This window comes from Pan paniscus, chromosome 6 (assembly GCF_029289425.2).
Source record: "Pan paniscus chromosome 6, NHGRI_mPanPan1-v2.0_pri, whole genome shotgun sequence".
Taxonomy (NCBI): domain Eukaryota; kingdom Metazoa; phylum Chordata; class Mammalia; order Primates; family Hominidae; genus Pan; species Pan paniscus.
The window spans coordinates 164,197,035-164,219,804 of NC_073255.2; the positions used below are offsets into that span (position 1 = coordinate 164,197,035).

Consider the following 22,770-nt stretch of genomic DNA (forward strand, 5'->3'; position numbering starts at 1 on the left):
TTTCTGAGCTTCTCACTCACCAGTGTAGGAAAAAAATTCAAAATCAGTCATGTTTTGGCAGGCCTTCAAGAGCACAGAATTCTGGAGGCTTCTGTAGTGCCTAGGACTTGTGGTAAGAGTCTCTAGTCTCCAGTCCACTGTGGTCAGAGGTCCCTGCTAAAGTACTCATTATTCATTGTATGGTCTATTCAAAGACTGAAGGCTTTGGTGCTTCATGCCAAGCTTTAGGGCTCCATCAGGCTGAGTGTTGTGACTGACACCCAGGGTTCTCCCTCAAGTTGCACCCTGCAGCCACTTTCCCTTGAGGCCCCAAGACTTCCCAGTGCCATTGTGATTGCAACTTTTGCTTGTAGCCTCCAAGCACCAATCTCACCCCTAATATTTGCAGAGTGAAATGGAAGCTTATATACCATATGGCAAAATATTTTCTCCTTTTTCTTTTCTTCCCCTCCCTCCCTCCCTTCCTTCCTTCCTTTTTCTTTCTGGCAGGGTCTGCATCACGGCTCACTGCAGCTTCCACCTCCTGGGTACAAGAGATCCTCCTGCCTCAGCCACTTCAGTAGCTGGGACTACAGGCATGAGCCACTGCACTCAGCCCCAAATATTTTCAAAGTTGCAAACCAAGACAATGAATTGTTAAATAAAATGTGTTCTATTGCTGTATGCTGACAAATATACCTACATAATTTCCTAAAAGGCTAAATTCAAATTAAGAATTTTTACATTCCTTGGAGTCCCATGCTAGAACATGGTGGCCTGGTAAGTATAGATCCCTATCCCACACCCCCACTGCATCTCGCCAAAGGGCCTCGCATGCCTGTGTGTGGTTCTTCAGCCTGCAGAACCAGGCTGTGTCCACACCCCTGCAAATGGCTATCCTTTGGCCTCCCTTTGGTCCTGGGGTGCTCAACTGGTGGCACAATTGGATGGACCTGAAGGTAGAGCTGTTAGGATTGAGAGTTCTGGGCCCCAGGAGCCCAAAATGTAGCCTAAAGAAGAAGGCTTAGGTTCCAGGTGGACATATTCCCTTGGCTGCATAGATGCTTTACCCTGGCAAAGCAGGAGTACCCAAAGGAGGGCCAGGGCAGAGCCCTGTAAAGTATGAGTCCAAAGCAGGGCCTGTCTTGCCTGAGTCTGACTGCAATCCTGAGATCACATCCTACAGCACTGCTGGAACCAACAAATCAGTAAGCAACAAGAAGCATCAGAAAGTAAACTTTCTCTGGCCGGGCACAGTGGCTCACACCTGTAATCCCAGCAATTTGGGAGGTCAAGGCAGGTGGATCATCTGAGGTCAGGAGTTAGACACCAGCCTGGCCAACATGGTGAAACTCTGTCTCTACTAAAAATACAAAATTTAGGTGGTGCGTGACTGTAATCCCAGCTACTCGGGAGGCTGAGGTGGGAGAATCGCTTGAATCTGAGAGGCAGAAGTTGCAGTGAGCTGAGACCGCGCCATTGCACTTCAGCCTGGGTGACAAGAGCGAAACTCCATCTCAACAAAAAAAGAAAGTAAACTTTCTCCATACGATAAATCAGTTGAGAGTTGATATTAATGCTAATTTAATTGACACTGATATGTGGAAACAAAGCTAAAGGCCCATGAGTATGTGGCTAAGCCAATAAACAAACTCACTGTTTCCAAAGTTGTATAAAAATTATTAACAGGTCTTATTAGAAGAAAGTATTCAAAAACAAAATGTTTGAATGAAATACATATTTTGAAGCAAACATTTTTTCTTTAATGCAGAACTTTTAGGAGCGTTTTTTTTTTTTTTTGGTAGCGTCTCACTCTGTCGCCCAGGCTGGAGTACGGAGTGCAATGGCGCAATCTCAGCTCACTTCAACCTCCGTCTCCCAGATTCAAGCGATTCTCCCACCTCAGCCTCCCAAGTAGCTGGGACTACAGGTGTGTGCCACCATGCCCGGCTTTTTTTTTTTTTTTTTTTTTTTTTTTGTATTTTTAGTAGAGACAAGGTTTCACCATGTTGGCCAGGCTGGTCTCAAACTCCCGACCCAAGTGATCCGCCTGCCTCAGCCTCCCAAAGTGCTGGGATTACAGATGTGAGCTACTGCACCTGTCCAGGAGCCTTTAATATAAGAATGTGGCCTGTGAATCCCCAAATAGACAAATAAAGTAAGTTATATTTCCCAGACTTGTATGATGTGTGTGTATGTGTGTGCATGCATGTGTGTATGTCTGTGTGTGTGCGTGTGTATACACATATGCCTGCACATGTATGCATAATATATCTCTTGGCAGTAGAATTCTGAAAATGCTATCAATCCAAAACAAAAATCACTGTATCAGAGTTCTTGAGTACACAGGATAGAAACTAGTTATAGCCAGTTAAAAAAAAAAAGGAATTAAGTGGAAGGATATTATGGAGCCTTCAAGGCTCCAGTTTGAAAAGCAAGCGGCTTGGACAGTAGAAACCACAGCAAGAAAAGCCCTGCCCTAGAGCTACAGTTACTGAGATCAATGAGTTCCCAATCGTCTTCATTTCCAACATCATAGGGAGATGCTCACAAATAATAAGTGAAAAAAATAAGCAAAAAGAATATCAGCCCAATTCAACAGAAAGAAAAATAGAAAGATTTACAGGAACAATCTTAGTAGGAAATACAACAGAATGTTAGCTGTGCTTTTCTCTGGGTAATGAAGTTACAGGGTATTTTTATTTTATTTATGTACATAAATTACATCTGTAGTTATAAAAAACAAATATTTTTCAAACTACTTTTGCCGAGTCTAAAAGAAAAATTGTTCTAATGCCAACATTTTGAGACACAGTCCATTTTCACAATATTCAAATCCTTCCTGATTTCATAAACTTTGATGAGTTGCTCTAGTTAGCAGATGACCTTTTAAGTTTTATCATACTTGAGGATTTCTGGTCCAATAAACATTTTTAAAGTTCTTTCTTAACTTTTATATGGAAAAATAGGACTTTATAAAATCAGAATTCCTGTAAATTATTGGCATTAGTGGTATACCAAGTCCCTGCTGTCAATAATTAGCATAGCTGCCACTAGCTGATGCTATTGGTAGAATCGTGTGACAAGGAACTCTCCATGGTGCTTGTATACAACTTCAGATGAGACCACTTCACATATAATTTCACTTTTTCCAAACAAAATCAGCTCTTTATTAAAGTAGCAACATAAATATTAATAAGTTTATTCTTTATTAAAAAGAAAGTAGGATTAACAATAACAAAAACCTCACAATACTATCCTAAATAATACATCAAAAATAAAATAAAAACAGTAATATAATCCATTATTTTTAAATAGCAACAATTAAGAGACTACATACCAAAACTTTTGAGATGCAGTCAAAGCTGTTCCCAAAGGCAAAGTTATAGTCTTATGTGTCCTATTATTAAATTAAAAAAATGAAAATAAATGAACTAAGCCATCAATTAGTACAAAACATTCATAAAGCAACAAAATAAACATTAAAAATAAGGAAGGAATTAAAGATGAAAAGTTATATTAATATTATAACAAATAGAAAAAATAGAACTGATGAAATACTCAAGTGTTGGTTCCTTAAAAAGACTGGCAAGTCTAATAAAAGAAAGGAAAAAAGTAACTAAAAAGACCAGAAATGAGAAAGAAGCGATAACCAGAGATACAGAGAAAAATATATTTAATTATAATTATATATAGACAACAAATTTTAAAATTCTCTGAAAATGCATGTTTTTCTTTAAAAATATGATTTTTTAAATTGATACTCAAGAAGTGACAGTAAAACCATAGAAAAAGTTTTTTTAAGGTTTCAGAGAATTGTCTTCTACTCATCCTCCCTTAAAGAGATTGAGGCCTAAACAATGTTATGGGTGAGTTTCTCCAGACCCCAAAGAATAGGCAATTCATATGCCATGTACCAATCTAGGTTTTTAAGCTGATAAAGGTAGAATTCAAAAATGTAAAACTACAACCCAATCTTATTCATAAATATAAATGCAATAATCCAAATAAAATGTAAGAAATTGAGTTCAACATTGTTACAAGAAAAAAAGGGAAAAACCACCATTATTTAACAGGATACATCTCATGCAGAAATAATCCAGTATTGAGAAACTATTAACATAATTTATTGTGATAATAGGCCAGAGAAGTAAAATCACATGATCATTTCTAGTTGCCTAGAGTATGCTTAATATAATTGAACAACTTCTAATAAAATGCTTAGTATATTTGAACCATCAAACCACATCTTTAACATGATAAAGACCTGTATTTCAGTCTAAGAGCTAACATTTAAAAGCTGGTAAAATTTAATGGCATACCTAACAAGTCAGGAATAAGGGCAAAGTTATTACCATCATTTATTTAACACATGAGGTATAAATATTATAAAGGAAGAGAGAAAAATCACCATTAATTATACTTAAGAATGATTGGCTACTTAGAAGAGAATCAACTAGGGAGTATTAATGAAAGAGTTCAAAAAAGTTATCAAACACAAAAATAAATAGCTTGACCCCAGAAGGAGTAGCCACTAATAAAAAATGAGGGAAAAATGATCCCATTCAAATGCAACAAAGAAATGAAATATCTAACAATACAATTAATAAAAATATGTAAAACATACAAAATTACTAAAGAACATTTGGAGATTGTCTTCAGTAACCTTAACACATGACAAGTTCCTGAATAAGAAATTTAATATTACAAAGTTGGTAATTCTCCCCAAATTAGTCTATATTGTTAAAGCAATTCCAAATAAAATGGCAATAGAATTTCTTTTGGAACATGACCAAAACATAACTGAAGCTTATCTGCGAGAATACATGAAAAAATATAGCCAAAAATATTTAAAAAAGAAGAGTAACATTTACCCCCATTGAAACTTAACACACAGTAAAGCAAATGATAAAATGGCAATAATTAAAACAGCATGGTTAAGGAATAGAGGATATAAAAAAATTAAACAAACAACAAATTCAGAAACCGCTCCAAGTGTGTGTAGGAATTTAGTATTTGATAAATGTGGAATTTTTAAAACAGTAGAAAAGTGAGTTTTCAATAAATGATGATACAACAACTAAATAAATATTTAGACCCTTAATCACACCTATATCAAAAATAAATTCCATTTGGAGTAAAAATTCAAATCTGAAAAAATGAAATAAAAAATAGACAGATATTTATATAACACTGGGAAAGAGAAGACCTTTTTAAACATAACACCAAAAGCAGAAATCATGAAAGACTGATTTATCTAAATAAAAAATGCAATATTTCTGTTTATCAAAGACATCATGGATTAAATTGATAGATATCTGACAAAGAGCAAAATGTCTGCAGCATGCAGAACAAACAAATGGTTAGTGGTTTCAATATATAAAAAGTTCTTACAAATCATGAAAAGTGAACCCTCAACAGAAAAAATATCAAATATGTTCATTCCTTCAACAGATATTTCTTGTGCACCTAATATGTGTCAAATATTGTGCTACAGGCAGAGAATACAATGTTGAAGAATCTAGACATCCAAACATGGTCTCTTCCCTTATACATTCTAGTATGGGAAATAGACCCCCCCCAAAGGTAAATAAACAAATAAATAACACTACAAGTTGAGATACAGGATTAGAGTGACGAAGGAAACAAAGGACTGATACAGCAAATGGGAGGACAGAAAGGGAGGGTCTACTTTCAATAGAGTGCTGCTCTGTGCAGAAATATAACAACTTTCTCAAGATGTTATATTTAATCAGTTATCTAAAGGATACGGTTGTGGTGGGAGAGAGGGTGGCTGTGAAAAAGCAGCTTAAACAGAGACAACAGCATTTCCTAGGCCCCTGAGGTGCAGAAAATATCTTGGCATATTGGAAAAAGCAGTGTGGCTGCATTCAAGTGGGCAATAAAGAGAGGAGCATAGACGGGGGTGGAAGGATAGGTAAGGGTCAGACTGTGCAAGGCTATGTGAGCCATGGTAAAGGGGTTTAGATTTTATCCTAAAAGCAACAATTTGCTTAATTCAATTTGTGAGAAAGGTTGTTGCTACCACTCTATCAAAAACGTATTGGAGTGGTTAAGAGTGGTAGCAGAGAGACCAGGTGAGACTGGTGTCACAATATCCCGGTAGGAAAGAATAGACAACTCCATTAAAAAGTTTGGTTCTAAAGGAGAGCTGAGAAATGGTTCACAGATGGAGAAGATGTGCACGAGGGAAGGTGTGGTTAAGATGAAAGACACTGGAGCATGTGTGCAGGGAATAATCTATTGAGAGGAGGCAGGATTGATGATGCAAAAGAGAGAAAGGGGAAAACCTAAGGAGGAAGTCCTTGAAAAGGCAAGGGGGCTGGGATTCGGGGCATGAGAGGAGGAGCTAATCTGTGAATCTCCCTCTATTATCACAAAAAGGAAGGTTACCAAGGTAACTGGGTTGGAGGATCTTGTGGTGACAAGATGAGAAAGTCTGTATGTAGTAAATTCTGTTTTCTCGGGCAAATGTGAAGTAAACAGGGAGGAAAAGATCAGAACATTTTGAGGAGATGAAAAGGTATGAAGAGTAGTCTCAGATGTGGAGAACTGAGACTACAGTAGGAACAACAGCACCAACTTGAGGTTTGAGTTAATGGATTGGAAGTAAAAATGAATTGGCTGAACTGTGTGCTTTTCTCAAAGAAAATGTTCAGTTGTCCCAGTAAGGCCCATGGAAGGCAGATAGGTAAGATTTATCCAGAGTTGGGATTTTGTCAGGAAAATTAAGAAATTGCGGTTCAAGAGTGCTGAAAGCAATGCATTTCAAGGAGAATGATCATGATAATGGATCACAGAATCTAGACTAAGCAAGGACGAGAAGGGGCTGATAAACAGTGGGAAAGAAATGAAGCAACGAATTAGCTGTCAGTGAGCAAGGAATCTAGGATAGGAAGATGGTGATCAGAGCATGGAATGTCTGATGATGTGCTAGTTCAGGTCCTCTTAGAAGCAGACACCAAGACAGGGTTCAATGTGCAAGAGTTTTATTAAGGGAACTCCTGTGAAGGATAAACAGAAGGAAGCAGGAGAGGGGAAGGGAGACTTCATATCATAATACAGGTCTGACACCTGTGAAAGGAGAGGGGAACTGGGCCCAAGAGCCTCAGGCTGCACGCAGCATAGTTCTCAGAAAGTTTCAACCAGCCGGCTCAGGTGTTTCCAAGCCAAACTTGCTCATCAGAGGAGTCCTACATCTTCCATGAACGTGCCACCACCAACACCCCGTGCTGTGCCCGCTCACTGACTGGGAGTAGTGCCAGAGAAGCATGGCTTCAGTGCAAACCCAGCAGTGGATGCCTTGGGAAGGCAGGGGGACCTGTCAGTCACTTCCGCTCCGTGGAGCAGGAGATCTGAGAGGCCATGGTCACCACAGACAAGACTGTAGAGAGGATGCGGATTCTAATGATGACATGGTCTAGAACTGTGGTAGCAAGGACTGATTCTGAAGGGGAGAAATAATTACTGGAGATGAAGTTACAGGAAGGAGGGGACTGGATGTTGGAGTTCAAGTTCAACCACAGTTGTGCATAACACAACTCCAAGTTGTGTCAAGCAACCCACAGTCACTGAGGATTTGGACAGTTATTAAAACAATCTTCTGGCAGATGGCAATATTTGGGGTTGTGGTGGGGGGGTGGGGAGGTGGGCGGGGGGAAACTAGTTTGTCGATGCCAGGATTTGAGGTGAAGGTTCAAGTAGGAGCTAGTCTTTGAAGAACTAATCATGACAAAACTCACTAGGAATAGGAAATCTATAAATTACAGGCTGAAAGGAAAAGGATGGTATTGTCCAGTGACAAGATTCTCAAAGAAGCCGGGATTTTGGCAGGCAGAGGACGTGCTGCTCTGCGAACAACCACGACTCGCACGGAGGCCGCCCCCAGCCTGTCCCTAAGGCACGTGGTCCTCTAGAGGGCTTCGCGGGAGAGTTCTGGCTCAAACCAGGGACGGCGAGGGCAAGGGGTGAAAGGGGGTTTGAGGCGAGGCAGAGGACTCAGGGGTCTGCGGACGACTGGTCGGCCCGTGGAGACGGCCGCGGCGAGGCGCCTGAGGCACGGCGGTGCGGAGCGAGGGCGAGGTCCCGCCGGCGGCCAGGCGGCGGCGCTCACGGAGCCGCGGGCTTCCCCAGGCCCCGGGCAGCGTGCTGGCGCTCTCGGGCGGCGCCGCCGCGGAGCTTGGCGCGGCAGCTGGCAGCGGCCTGACGCGTGGTGACGGCGCCCGCGGGCAGGCAGCGGCTCCCGGGGGCGGCCGGGCGCAGGGCGGCGGCGCTGCGGGACGACGGCTTCGCGAGGCTTCGGCCCGCACGGGTGGCAGCGGTCCCCAGGGAGGAAAGACAAAGATATGCGGGTTAGAAACCAAGGAAAGAGCGCCGACGCCTCTCAGCCCCGCAAGAGCTGCAGACCCACGGGCAGTGCGGTGCCACTTTCGCCCAACAGGGTGCCACGAGAGAAAACTGCGGTGGTCATAGGAAAACAGATCCAATTCAGGTCTCATGCAACAACTTGGTGGCAATTTAGGAAAATGTATCAAAACCCTTAAATGTCTGAATACTCTTTGACCCAGAAAGTCTAGCTTGAGAATTTTCCCTTAAGGAATAATTATGAATACCTACAAACTTTTCATACAGGGTGTTCAGTGCAGTATCTATAATAGAAAAAAAAATGCCAGAAAAAAATGGCAAAAAAAAAAAAAAAAAAAAAGGGAATGTCCTATACCCAACAATAAGGTATTGGTTATAGTCTTTTTCTTACAGCGAATACTAAACTGCTATTGAAATAATGCCGTGAAATAATACGTAATGATATGGAAAAGAATTGATACTATATGCAATGAAAAAAATCAGTTTCATCCCCATTTGTACCATGTGAGTGTATACTTATGTGTACATGTGTGTACACACGACACATCACATATGTAATAATGGACAGAAACACATCAAAATGTTAAGCAGTTATCTCCAGGAGATAAAGCTGCAGGTAACCCTTTTTTAACTTATGTTTCCCAAATTTCATACAAGTTTGTTTTATAGTAAAAAATATAATACAAGGAATTTTACTCCATTCTTATGTACCCATTCTATATTTATCTCAATTCAAATTTATGAAAATCTTTCTTTTCTATTGTGTAGCAAAGTGGTGGACATCAAAAGATTTTTAAAAATGAATAGAGTCCACAAAAGTAGTTTATCTTCCTCAAAAGTTCTGCGTAAATTACAGTATTACAGAAGAGTTTATTGCTTAAACACTTTGCAGTTAATCAAAGCCACTGTCTTTTGTGACATTATATCTTATTTAACTCTAGTAATAATTTCCACTTTAGAAAAAAAAATTTGGGCTTTTGAGAAACGAGAAATGTAATTTGATTTGTAATTTCCAGACTTGGGAACACACAGTTTGCTAAAAACAGAAAAATGTGGGACAAATGTTTTAGATCATACCAATGTTTTAGAGTAATTCAATGAATCTCTCTTTAGTTTGAAATAATTGAATGGGATCAAAACTAAAATATGGCAATGAACTAGAATCTAAGCTTAACATCCTGGTCTCCCAATCATAAATTAATTTAAAATTTTAAGTTAATACCTAGGGAGTCTGTTTTGCTAAGCCTTGTTCCAGGAACATGCATAAAAGTGATAATAAAATTATAATAATATAACACAGGAGAGGGGTTCCAGGGCTTTGTTATTAGATTGATAGAAGATCCACTGTAAGTTTCAGATATATTTTAAGCTGAAGTGAGCTCAGAGTTGTCAGGCTGATTTTATCTAATGATGAGCAAATCCAAGATTAGATGTTTATTGGAATGTTGCTTTGTTGCTTAAACAGATGACATAAGTAATCACACCATCCTGTAAGTTTCCTTCACCCTGAAGGTACTGGATACAATTATTGTGTCTGGAAGCATACTTTTGGTAAAAATTATCAGAAATAAATAAAATGTCCAAAGAGAACAAATCCTCTTAAGGCCAAAAGTTTGTGTTAACCACCTGCTCCTGAATAAAATGAAGGTTATAGGAGCTTTTAATAAAACATTTTCTCTCAAAAACCTTAGTATTCCCCAAATGATGTAACCAAACAATGTTAAATACAAATAAGACAGAAGAGCATTTGTTATTGGTGCTACAGTCCAGCTTTCACTATCCATACAGTGATTTCAATTTAACTCAACATTTTTGGAGTCCCTATTATGTCTCCTGCACTGTGCTCAGACAGTATGAACAAAAAAGATAACACAAGGTTCCTACCTTTGAGAAGCTCTAGCTAGAAAATTACCTTCAGATTACTCAGATGCGGGGGATAACCTGAATCCCTAAATTACTCGCCATTGTCGTGTCAAAGCTTCGCATCCCATATTCTTCAAATGAGCTGATTTCCTCTCATTCCTTTGCTCAGATTTATCCAGAGCAACCTACTGCCTCCACAATAGCTAAATCGATAGAGATTGTGACTAAAGATATGGACTTCCTCCTCCAGAAACATGCGCAGAAGTGCATACACCATTTACTTCGTTTCACTGCACTGGAAGCTGATTTACTGAACATAAGCAATATTTGTAAAGGATTATGCCTCCGTTCTCTTTTGAAAGAAAAATGACTGTTTCCTGGAAAAAAAATTTAGAAAATTCTGACTGTTCAGTAGTACATCTCAATGAGATCTAGTTTAAATGAGTTGAAACTGTGCTTTGGCTTTTGACATAGCAACATATACTTCATCTTTGATAACCCATTACAACTTTTTCCCTATGGCAACAAGTGCTGAAATCCTTGACTCACAAAGGTACGTATTTAATAGAACGAAAGCAGAATTGCATAGAATGGAATTTGCCAGGTTAAGGTGGCCTGCACACTGTAACACCAAATTCCTCCAAGACTTTCAAGTTAGATTCAAGTCACATTATTTCCTCTGCCTTCAAGTTCAATTAGACTTCTGGAAAATCAGCAGATTTCTGTCTGGTTAGAGAAAAACATCTTACCCTGCTCCTGTTTCTTGGCAACACCTTTTGGAAAAGTGGTAACAGCTGCTGATATGGAAAGCACCGAGGCACAATGACGTGCAGCAATCCTTTCCTCATCAAGCAGGAAAACCATGCTGTGTTCCTGACATCACAGGTGCACCAGCTGCCCCCAGAGTGCAATTTTTCTTCTTCCATTTGAATATTTATTGAGAACGAATATTTTGAAGATGTTGACAGTCTTTCCAGTTTCCAAAAGGTGTTCTTAAATGGAGTTCTCCTTTGATGACATCAGCAAGCACATGAAAATGTGAAGCTGGATGCACTGAGAGGCATCAACAGTTTCATTCATTTGCATGCTGAAGAGAAATATGCAGAGCTGCCCATTTCTTCCAAGTCTGAAGTGAGTGATGTCATTTGACAGAAGTAGGGCCTTAATTTTCTTTCATGGACCACATTTAAGAACCTTTGAGTCAAACTATTTGATTCTGCACTCCCCTTACACTATTGTTTCCCACCTCTGTACTTTTGTTCTTGGCATTTCACCCATCAAAAAATGTTTTCTCCCTGCTCTCATCTATTCAAATCCTGTCCATCTCTCAAGACCTAGACCAAAGCCAGACTCTTTCATTAAGCTTTCCCTGACTACTGCAGCCTGAAATGATCTCTCTTCTGAACTCTGACAATGGTTCCTATCTTTGACAGTTCTCAAAATGTGGTTCTGAGACCACCACCTTTAAAAATGCACCATATTATGTATTTTTACAAGCACCAGAAAGAGCTGTGGTAATTTTTCCTGTTTTCCTGAATCTTCTTTGCAACTCTTAAAAGAATAACTCACTTCCCAGATGGATGGAGAGAAGACTGACAATGATTATTTTTGCTGGGGTGATCAACTGACTCATCTGAATCATTCATTTCTGTACTCATTTTCACACAAATGTTTTGATTTGTCAGTTGTGTATCTGTCAGGTCTGTAGTGTCACTGCTGACTGCTGAAATCCTACATTTACCCATGGACTTTTCAATCACAACCTCCCAGTACCATGGCCATCCTTCTAAGGATTCAGATGTTGCTACCATTTTCAAAATAACTTCACACTCTATGAGAAAGAATTTAAGCAGAGCTTAAAATGAAGGCAAGCACAGTTAGATGGAAATGGCTACAACTGACATCATATACTCAAATAAGATGTAAAATCAAATGTATTCTGGAACTGAGCAGCAACTTCAAGATCATCTCTTCCAACAGATTCACATGACAGGTGGGGGAAATGTGGAGAATGGGGTATTTCAGAGCAAGAAACTGAAATTTAAAAGAATAAAAATCTTAAAGTTAAAACAATAGCAAGATCACATACAGTCAAAGGCATTGTCCTAATTAGCTCATGGATTCAACATTAAGGATAAATAAAATTGAAGAATTAAATGAAAAGAATTAAAGGATGAAAATAACTCAAAATGTAAAAGATGGATCACACTCATCTATAAACATGGCCCAAAAGACTGTCTTTGATATTACAAGTAACAAGATGACTTGGACTCAAAACCAGTTATGCTTATTCATAATAATAGTTATCATGTACTTACTGTATACCAGGAATTGGGCTAAGTGTTTTACATACATTAATCAGCTCAACTGCATTAAATTCTAATAGAAAAAAAGTATCAAAAGAGAAAGTCTATAATACCTCTGTAAGAAAAGAAATGAAGAAAGCAAAAGCTGGCCATGCATCTGCAGCCTGGTCTAGTAGAAAGGATGCTCTGCATATTGAACAATATCTGGTCTGAGTGGCAGTTGCATTCCTATGGGGAAGATGAGTGTGTTGCACTACCAGAGCTTACTGACACTGGTTGCTGAGAGCTGATTCAATGCTCACCAAACAACCTTCTGATTATAATTTATTTTCCATGTAGATTTGCCTATTGGGAGAAAATGCACTGAACCATAAACATGAGAAATGATTGTGCCTGACACTTCCCATCACAAATTAAAGAACTGAATTGTGGTATTTATACACTACTATGAAGCCGGTTAAAGGGATGCAGTCTTCTAATACCTAGTTACCTCTCTGGATGAACCAATAATCAGGGTCAGCCTTAGAAAGCAGTGGCCACATCAAAGTTCCTGTGAGGCCTGGCAGGGAGGCCAGCCTGCCCTCTGTCCTGCTGTCCACCTTCTTTAAACAGCAAAATCCCACGATTACACACACACACACACACACACACACACACACACACACTAACCATTTTAATTAGAAATGGAAATGATGAGAAAAGGAGGAACAAAATATAGTGTTTTTCTATGCTCTAGAGCACTAACTTGTGAGCTTAGTTTTTACAGCAGATAAGGCCAAAGTGGTTTTTTTTCCCAATGGCACCGATAAGTACTTATTTTGCTTATTAAAAGAATCAGTCACCTAAGCAAAAAGAAAAAGTCCAAGTAGAACTTGGACATATAAACTTTTACCAAAGAATAAATATAAAAATATTTCAGATGTCCACAAACATATGCAATACATCATTACTTAGGGGTGTTGTTTCCTTTTGGGATGTTTTGTTGGTCAGTTTTTGTTTTCTGACATCATCTCCATAGGAGAGAAACTTATAAATATGGCAGGATCCTAACATGACTTAATCACACTTCTTGACAAGACTTTTTGTTCATTATCTTACATCAAGAATTCCAAAGTCAGAATGCAGTAAGAACCCTTAGGACCCTGTGTTCAGGGTTGAGGATAACACATGTAAAAGCTGTGCTAAAGCTATGAACATCAAGAATATGATCTTACTTGTTCAACTACTGAATTTTAACTATGATGATGGTGTTATGAAAATATATTTTTAGTCTGATTAACTTTTTTTCCAATCAACAATGGTTGGAGTCTAATAGTATTTTCAGACAGAATTACCAAGTAAATAATACATTGAGAAGGCCTGCCATCTTTAGGAAGAAAGCAGAATTACTGACTAATTATCTAACATGAAGTTCAAATATAAGTACTCAACCTCTATGAATATTATCATGGACATTTGGCATGGGACACATTTTTTAATGGATTTGTCTTTTGTGACACAATTTGGTCCATAAGATCTAAAATCAAACGGTTCTGACAGGCTCTATTTTTCTCTGAAAATTAAAGCAATAATTGCACTGATAGATAAGCTGGCCAAAAAAATAACCCAGAATGATCAAAATTAATGGTGTATTTTTATATAGATGATCATGAATCATATCAAGATAAAAATATATAGTTACAAGCTGTTTTGAGAAACAAATGAAAGACTATTTCTGTGATATGCATTTGAGGTTGGAGATTTTAAAATTTAGAAAATGAAACAAACATTTGTGGTTTGACATTTTAACATCATTGCTTCTCACTGGCCTTGAGATAAACTGTTTGTACACACAGTACAAATTTTTACACAAGTCTGAAGGTAAATGATTTCCCTGAAAACTTCATCTGCCAATTCTTTCTCAAATGGAAAAGTAAATATACAATTAGCTATTTTTGGTAACCAGCAATAACAGCTATTTATAAATTTCCCTTATTATTTTTTAACTTTCAACATTATTTATCATAAATCAGTGACCCTCTCTTCCTGAAAGAAATGTGAAATACTACATCATGTTGCACGTGAGGTACTCAATATGCTAGAAATAAATAATAATTTAATACTCTGTCCATTCATATTAACAAAAAACAGTTGTTTAATAATAATAGGCAGTATAGCAAAATGGAAAGTTCATGGACCAAGGAACAAAAAAATCCCGGGCTCTACAATTTTCAGACATTGTTAAGTAAAAAAAGGCAAGGTGCAGAAAGGTATGCATACTATGCTACCATCTGTGTGAAGGACAATGTATACATCTCCTTGATTGCACATACATGAAATAGCTCTTGGAAGTCCAAGAAATTGGTAACTTCTTGCCTCTGGGGAAGGTAATGGAAGAACTGAGAGATGGGGTAGGGAAAAAACTTACCTTTCACAGTATACCTTTTTGTACTTTTTAAAAACATGTTATTACATATTAAAATAATCTTTAAGAGATAGCTGGCTTCTATTCCTGACTTCTTCATCAGCTACACATTTGACCTTGTGCAATCACTTACCTCAGTTTTCTCCATTTTAAAATACTAAATCTCTAGATTCTCCATGTACAACTCAACAGAATTATGGCTCAATCGAAGGTATATACAAAATATCAGGTGGTGAAATAAAATAACTATTAGCCTTAATTTGCAATGACTTACTCTTCTTTTTATTCTGTATTGAAAGTAAAAGTGTGATTAACCCACCTTTTTGACATATCCAAACTATTGCTTCTGAGATACACACTCTCAAAACATTTCAATTATTGAGTAAATATTAAATGTAAGTATAAAGAGGTAGAATTTTGTGGTGGAGTTTCAAAATTGAAACTGAGATAGGAAAAAGCTGAAAATCACCCATATATCTCCAAAAAATTATCCCAAGAATCTTCTAAAAATCATCCATAATCTTTATAAACAGAAGATACTAAAAGAACCAGAGAAGGCCAAGAGTAGAGCAATAGAAAGCTTAGACCAGGAAAAATAGGACATGAAGAAGACACTACAAAAAAGAAATCAAAACTTATTGATAGCTTACAGGACAGGGAGAATGGGGACAGGCCTGGTGATCCATTCTTTCATAATTCTACATGCTGCAGGGTAAAACTGCTAGCCTTGGGTCTCAAAGGGCTTAGTCTAATCATGGGGGGCAATGTAATTAATAACGCAATAATAACACAAAGGATAGAAGTGAAAAATAAATGGTAAGGTAAATGTGAGTTTATCAGAAGAGGTCTCCATGAGTTGGAACTGTCAAGAACAGATTCATAGAAGAAATAAGACTTTGAAGTCTACGTAATAAGCAAAGTGGTGGTGGTAGCATGGATAAAATGAAGAATTCAAGCAAGGAGAGTCAGTTCTAGTCGGATGGGAGCAGTAATCGTAGATAACAGGCTGATGAATTTAGTTTTAGACATAGTTTTATTCTAAATAGTAACTTGGCTAAAAATATTAAAAATTATTTTTCAAATGTTGGGTTGCCAAATTTTCTTTATAGATTACTACATAGGAATGATGACATGCTAGTAATATATCAAAACTGGCTGACTAGGCAAGATCAACACACATCTAGATCCAACTTTTTAATAGGCAGGGCCCTGAGGTATGAGAAAATCACACTTACACAGGATGTTTGGTAACCATCTTCCAGTATTTTCTTGCAGGTACCTAATATTATTTCCTAACACAATTTTCATACTCAGGAATCAGCTCCACCCAAAAAACATAAACCAGGAAATCAAGAGGTGCCAGTTTTACTTTGCCATTGATTAAGTTTGTGAATTGGGCCTTGGTGATGAAATTGAGTGCTGTGGGTTTTAACTATATGAAAAAATGTCAAAACAAAATAAACCAAAAGAACAATCTGTCAGTGATCTAGTGATTTTGTAAAGCTAAAGCAATGATGTATAACCACTTAACTTCTGGCAAAATACACATTATAAATTCAAGATATTTGTTATTACATGGATAAAAAGTTGTGTCTGTGTGTGTGTGTGTATGTGTGTGAGAGAGAGAGAGTGTGTGTGTTGTTATTGGTAGCATACTGATAAATCTTGTAAGAAATTTCTAAAAATGTATTTCTAAAATGTTGGCACAGGGCAAGAAAGAATATCAACAAATATAAAGAAGGCTTTAAAGCAAATGAAGTCCTCAATGCAGAAAGCATATATTCTAAAATTCTATTCTACTTTTGATTTTTGTTACAATCCTTCAAACACCCAAATACACATATCTTCATCAATAATCTCTTAGTGATTTACTGGGGTGTGAATGAGAATATAGAGGCTTGCCAGGAAAAAAAAAATGATGTTTAAACAAAAAAAGAGAGACTGGAAACAGGTAAAAGTTTATGGTTAATATAATTGTGTGTTACAGCAGTGTGCCTTGTATTATTTGATGTGGATATTAGGCTTTAATGCTAATACCCATCATTGATTAAAGTATAAATAACAAGAAAGAGAAACCATTTTCAAAGCATTAAAACAAAAAACTTAAAAATGTGTGTGTGTGTGTGTGTTTTACTCTAGATCATAAGGGAATAAAAAAATTGTTTTATTATAGCTATCCTCTTCTAATTCAGGTCTGTCGTTTCTACTATTGACTTCAGTTTTTAGGAGTTATAACTCAGCCATAAAATTTACTATATTGAAACTTGACAAAGTCTCCTGGGAATTCTTTCCTTTAAAGGCATATTTTAAAAGTTAATGCCAAAAAAGTTGGATACAGACCAATGGCATCTTGAGTGGTATACAGACCTATGCTTTCTTTATTAAATCAATGGTTTCTATCCCAAGCAGGGCTGATTTCTGAAAAGTCATCTTGCATACCTTCATAAGTACCCACTGGCCTGGAGGTACGTGGTGGTAAATAGGCTGCTTCATTTCACTTTTAAGGAGACACAAATTTCCACTTCATACTAGTGTTTTCTAGATGGCAAGATCAGAAACAGTTTTATCATTAGGTTCTTTCTCCAGAAAGGAGGTGGAAAAGGGAAAAACCAATGAGGGCCACAGGATGACAACGCAGGATCTACATTTCATTAAATATTCACCAGTCCAAAAAGTGCAGCTTTACAAAGTATAATTAATATATTTAAGTCATCTGTTCAACCTTTAATAGTACCTTTATTCCCTTAGACTCTGGCTATGGATACTAAATTACTTAAGTTTCTCATAGGGATTATGTCAAATTCTATCAGGATCTTATCAGCCAGATGGCTTTCTCCTAGTTTCCTTGACTAGATTAGGCACACAGACATAGTACCTGCCTAGATCAGAGGCATGGGGAGTAAATCATGAAAATTCCTGGACAGATCAAAGCTATGGGACTCAACAAATAAATCTTATTTGGTCCAAGAACACTAATCAATTGCTTTATTTTTTAAAATAAGATTTTTCCTTTTTCAAGAAATAATCTTTTAAAATAGGTCTTACAGATTTTATCTTAAAACCTCTCTGAATACAACACATAAATTAATTCATATTGCCTAATACTATTACAATTTAATTATTCAGTACTTCTCAGAGTAAAATCAAATACATGTTATATTACATATTTTATATGGGGGTGGGGGTAACAGAGAGAGAGAGAGAGACAGAATCAGAGCTAGCCAAATACCTGCTCCCAAATGAAAAACTGAAATAGGTAGGTATTATCATAAATTACATAATAAATGAAAAGAATCCATGTAGTAGTATAATACATTGATTCTATTTATTCTTCCTGGTAATCCCTTCAAAGTCTATGGCTTCAACTACATGAACACTAATGACTTCTAAATCTCTAGCCCCTGGGCAATTTCTCTCCTGACCTCTAACCTGTATATTCTACTCCTATTAAGCATCTCCAATTAGATATCCCTCTACCACCTCAAACTCAACATATCTAAAACTTAATTCAGCATTTCCCCCTGGAAAAGTGTTCTTCTTCCTCCCGTATTCTTTGCCTTGAATGGTGCCACCCACCTGCTCAACTAGAATGCCTGAAACTGAATCATACTAGATTCTTTCTTCATCTCCACTGCCTGGAAAATTTCATTTCTGAAATAATTATTTCACCTGTATCCTTTTCTGTAGTCTCATTGCCAAAACCTGAATTTACGTCCTATCACTCTTAGACTTCTGAAATAGTCTCTTAATTGATTTCCCTCACACAATCCCACATCCCCACCTCCACTCCAATTCAGTCCCCTTGGTGCTATTATATGTCCCTGTTTATAATCTTTCAACGGTACTCCTAATTTTGAAATATAGTTCAAACTATTTACTTGGTACATAAAAGCCTTCTTGATTTGGCCATTTCCCTGTCTCATACTCCTTCCCTTAATCTACATGTGATTTCATGTCTCTGTACCTACATGGAAACTTTTTCTGCCTATCTCTTTCAAAACTCAAGAATAAATTTAGGAATTATAAGTCTTTCCTAACTCCTCAGTGTGCCTTAATATTCCACTTCTGTGTCCTTATAATGTATTCCTCTTCCATCATACTTGAAGAGGAACTGCATTGCTTATCTCTGTACCTGACTCAGTGCCTCGCACGAAGCAGGAGCTTACTTGTTTACTGACTGAATGAAATAAGTCAATGTAAGACAGTGAAATCTGAAGAATACTCATGGAATGCTTTAACTTTTGATACTGAACAAGCTCTGCCAAAAAAATTGTTTAATTTAATTTGCTTATTATTACTAATCTGTCCCCAATCGTATTTTTAAATAATTTCTTTCATCTTCTATTTAATAAAGTGTGCTAAGTTGAAATCTTCAACCTTTAAAAGGCAAACACCTCATTTCAAACACAACTAGTCTTACAAGTAATAAACTCTTTAATTAACATGTAATACAAAGGCTTGCATTACTCAAGAGACTAAAAGGAATTTGGGTTAATTCAACCTAGCAAATACCTGTTTGCCTGCATACCTAGGACACCATCTACACATCAGTAGCATGTAAACAAATCTAGCTGTCACCACCCCACAGCCCCCAAATCAACTACAGTCACGTCAGTAAATCTCCTGTCACGTATCATAGCCCCAGCATCCCTTCAGCTTCCTATGATCAACCCAGTAAGGTTTAGGTTATTTTTAATTCTTACCAACAAAGTTAATTTGGTTATTTAAAAGCTATAACACTATTTCCACCTCTGTATGCAACATACCAAATTAAAATTCTAGCAAAGAGGACCTGAAAGCAAAATATTTTTAAGTAAAGAAATTAAAGTTATTTTTAAAATAGAACTTATTCAAAAACAAAATTGTCAGTCAATGCCTTAAAAACAATAAACACACCTAGTCCTAACAATATCATAATGAAAATTAAGCATGTGTAATCTTCAGAGTTGAGTGTTATTTTTAAGAGGCAATAGAGTCTCTGAACAGATGACTTACTTCCTCTACTTGTCTTTTATTTGACCTCAGAGGACCATAGCTGACAGGAGGATCGGAAATGAGAAATTACTTTTAGATTCATGTTTATCATTTATCTGATGGTCATTGGAAAAAACGAAGGACAAAGTTTCATCCTCTGCGTACTGAAACTTTAATGGAAGACAATATCCAAAACAAAACTATTTTAGACTGGATCTAAAGCCCATTACACTTCTCTTATAGAATAAGCAAGAGTAGGAAACAGATACACCACACTTAAATGAAAAAAAAAAAAAAAAGGAAATCTTTTAAAATGTAGATGGTTATTATTTATAGCCTTATTGTTCAAAGTGTGGATCACACACCATCAGCACGGACATCACATGGAGCTCGCTGGAACTGGAAAATCTCAGGTCACACCCAGAGCTCCTGACTCAGAATCTGCATTTTAACAAGGTCCCACATGATCATATATAAGTTAAGGTTTGAGGTTCTTTGGTTTATATAGTTGAGTAGTTCTGAAAACCCATCAAATTACCCAGGTAGTTGGTACAAAATATATAGGAGCTTGGACACTACCACTAGAAATTGCAATCTGATAGATGTGGAGTCAGCCAGACATCTGCATTTTTTCAAAATTTTGTAGGCAATTTGAATTCACATCCTGATTAAATAACCAACCACTAGTGTAATCAAAGGAATTTTGGCTTTACCAAAGTACAGAACTCCTTTAAATACCAAACTCCTCTACTCTAGTACATTGAAAATAACATTTTATGTATTCTTGTTTCAGACACTCTATTTTGTAAAACAGACAAATGTTAATTTATATATTTACATATAATCCTTTATAGGAGATTCAATAATCTCTCCTACAGAAAAGTTGAGGTCAACTCAGATGTATGCCCATTCTCCAAAGAGACCCAAACTGGTTCTTTGCTGGAACAAAATACGTTTGAAATCACAAGGTATCACTAGCACATAATACTGCTTGTGATTTTTTTTTTTTGTTAACATGGTAAGTCATCCAAGATGGAAACTTTATTTATACTAACAGCAACTCAAATACTCAATTCAATCAACAACAAAGTTAAAATAAAGAGTCAAAAACATGAGAACTAAAATATGAAAAAATACTCTATCAGTGTCACTGATATCACTACAGGCATGTAATGAAGCATGCAAATGTGTACTTGGAGTATAATTAAGTTAGGAATAAAGACATAAGTTAGTGTTGCTTCTCATCAATAATGAGCAAAGAAGACTGATCCTGGCATGATACTGGAGCAGTTTTGCAGGTCACTTAACCAACAGCCTCCATCCAAAATGCATTCCCTCCACAAATTCTATAGGTCACAAACTGTACTCAGTACTGTGCTCAGCACTGAGGACACAAGGACACAGCCCTGCCTTCAAGCGCCTTTTTCAGTCTAGTTGGGGAGACCCAAATAAACAGGTAGTTACAAAACATGGTACTAACTGCCACAACAGGAGAGGGAGAGGGTAGGATGAGTATACTGAAGGGTACTCAGCTGCCTTGGAGAGACAGGGAAGGTTCCTAAGAGATGAGTCCTGAAAGAAGAGAGGTGGGTAATACAAGAGGACATTCCAAGCTGAGGCCTTAGGAAAAAGAGCATGAATTTGCACTTAAGAAAAATCACTCTAAGGCCAGGTGTGGTGGTGCATGCCTGTAATCCCATCGCTTTGTGAAGCCAAGTCAGGAGGATTGCTTGAGGCCAGGATTCGACACCAGCCTGAGCAACATAGAGAGACCTCATCTCTACAGAAAATAAATAATAAAAATTAGCAAGGTGTGGTGGTACAGGCTTGTATCCCAGCTACTCAGGAAGCTGAGGAAGGAGAATCACCTGAGCCCAGGAGTTCGAGGCTGCAGTCAACTAGGATTACACCACTATGTACTTCATCCTGAGTGAAAAAAAGGAAAAGAAAAATCAATCTGGCCTCAGACATGAAAAAAGCCTAGACTTATAAAATTCTTGAGAGTAATCAAGTCATATTTTTCTTCAGATCCTAAATGTTTAGTACAGTCCTTGGCATAAAGTAGTTGCTCAAGTGTAGATGGCTGAATAAATGGGTGAATGGAATTATATGTAAAGAAATTTAAAAGTCCAATCAAGATGAATTCATTAATATTTATTCATTCCATATGTTCTAAATATAATCTATTCTTGATGACTCTGGATGAAGAAACTCAGCTTATGTAGAAAAGTATATCTTTTGGAAAGGTTCTCATTCAACAGAGTTTCATTATTAAGCTTTAGAACTTAAGGCAAAACTGCTGATACCAAGTAAAAAGCTTAAAGCAAAACTATGTTGAATATGATTCTCTCCTAAGATGCTGAATATATGAGAAGCTACATAGTGAAGGCCCTATATAAGATGAGGCCTCAGGCCTCAACGTGTGCACAATTCCAACAGAGACAGAATTATTCCAAGGCCAAGCATAGAGATACAATTATTCCAAGCCCCAGTGTAAGAACCACCTTTCCCAAAAAGCTTTTTGTGGAAAATGCCCAAAAATAATATTTAGACCAGGAAAAAAATCTAGTAAGCTGTTATTTGATTGGAATTTCCTCAGAAATACAAATAGCCTCCATGAGACAAGTGTGACACTAAAACTGCTTTGATTGAATCATCGTCAAGCCTGGTCCCATCTTCTGATTAGAAAGGTTCCACAGTGCCCTCACTGAAGTGTCAGTGTCGGGTAGTAAGTTGTTCACTCTCATCCTTAGCGAAATAAATGCAAAAAGCAAAAGAGAGAAGCCCATTACTATTTTAAACTACAGATTAAGGTCTGTGAGAATGTACTAAGAGTCTAGGACCCTGTAATTTCCCTGC

General features: G+C 37.3%; 1 protein-coding gene across 3 annotated transcripts in view; it reads right to left on the minus strand.

Moving 5' to 3' along the window:
• Positions 1-2,636: 2,636 nt before the first annotated feature.
• Positions 2,637-22,770, minus strand: part of ZNF800 (zinc finger protein 800) — a 248,557-nt gene continuing 228,423 nt past the window's right edge. For all 3 annotated transcript variants that reach the window (XM_034964913.2, XM_063606372.1, XM_034964912.3), the window contains one exon: positions 2,637-8,296. In XM_034964913.2, the coding sequence (XP_034820804.1) occupies positions 8,110-8,296 (187 nt within the window). In that variant the 3' untranslated portion in view covers positions 2,637-8,109. The remainder of the gene's footprint in view (positions 8,297-22,770) is intronic.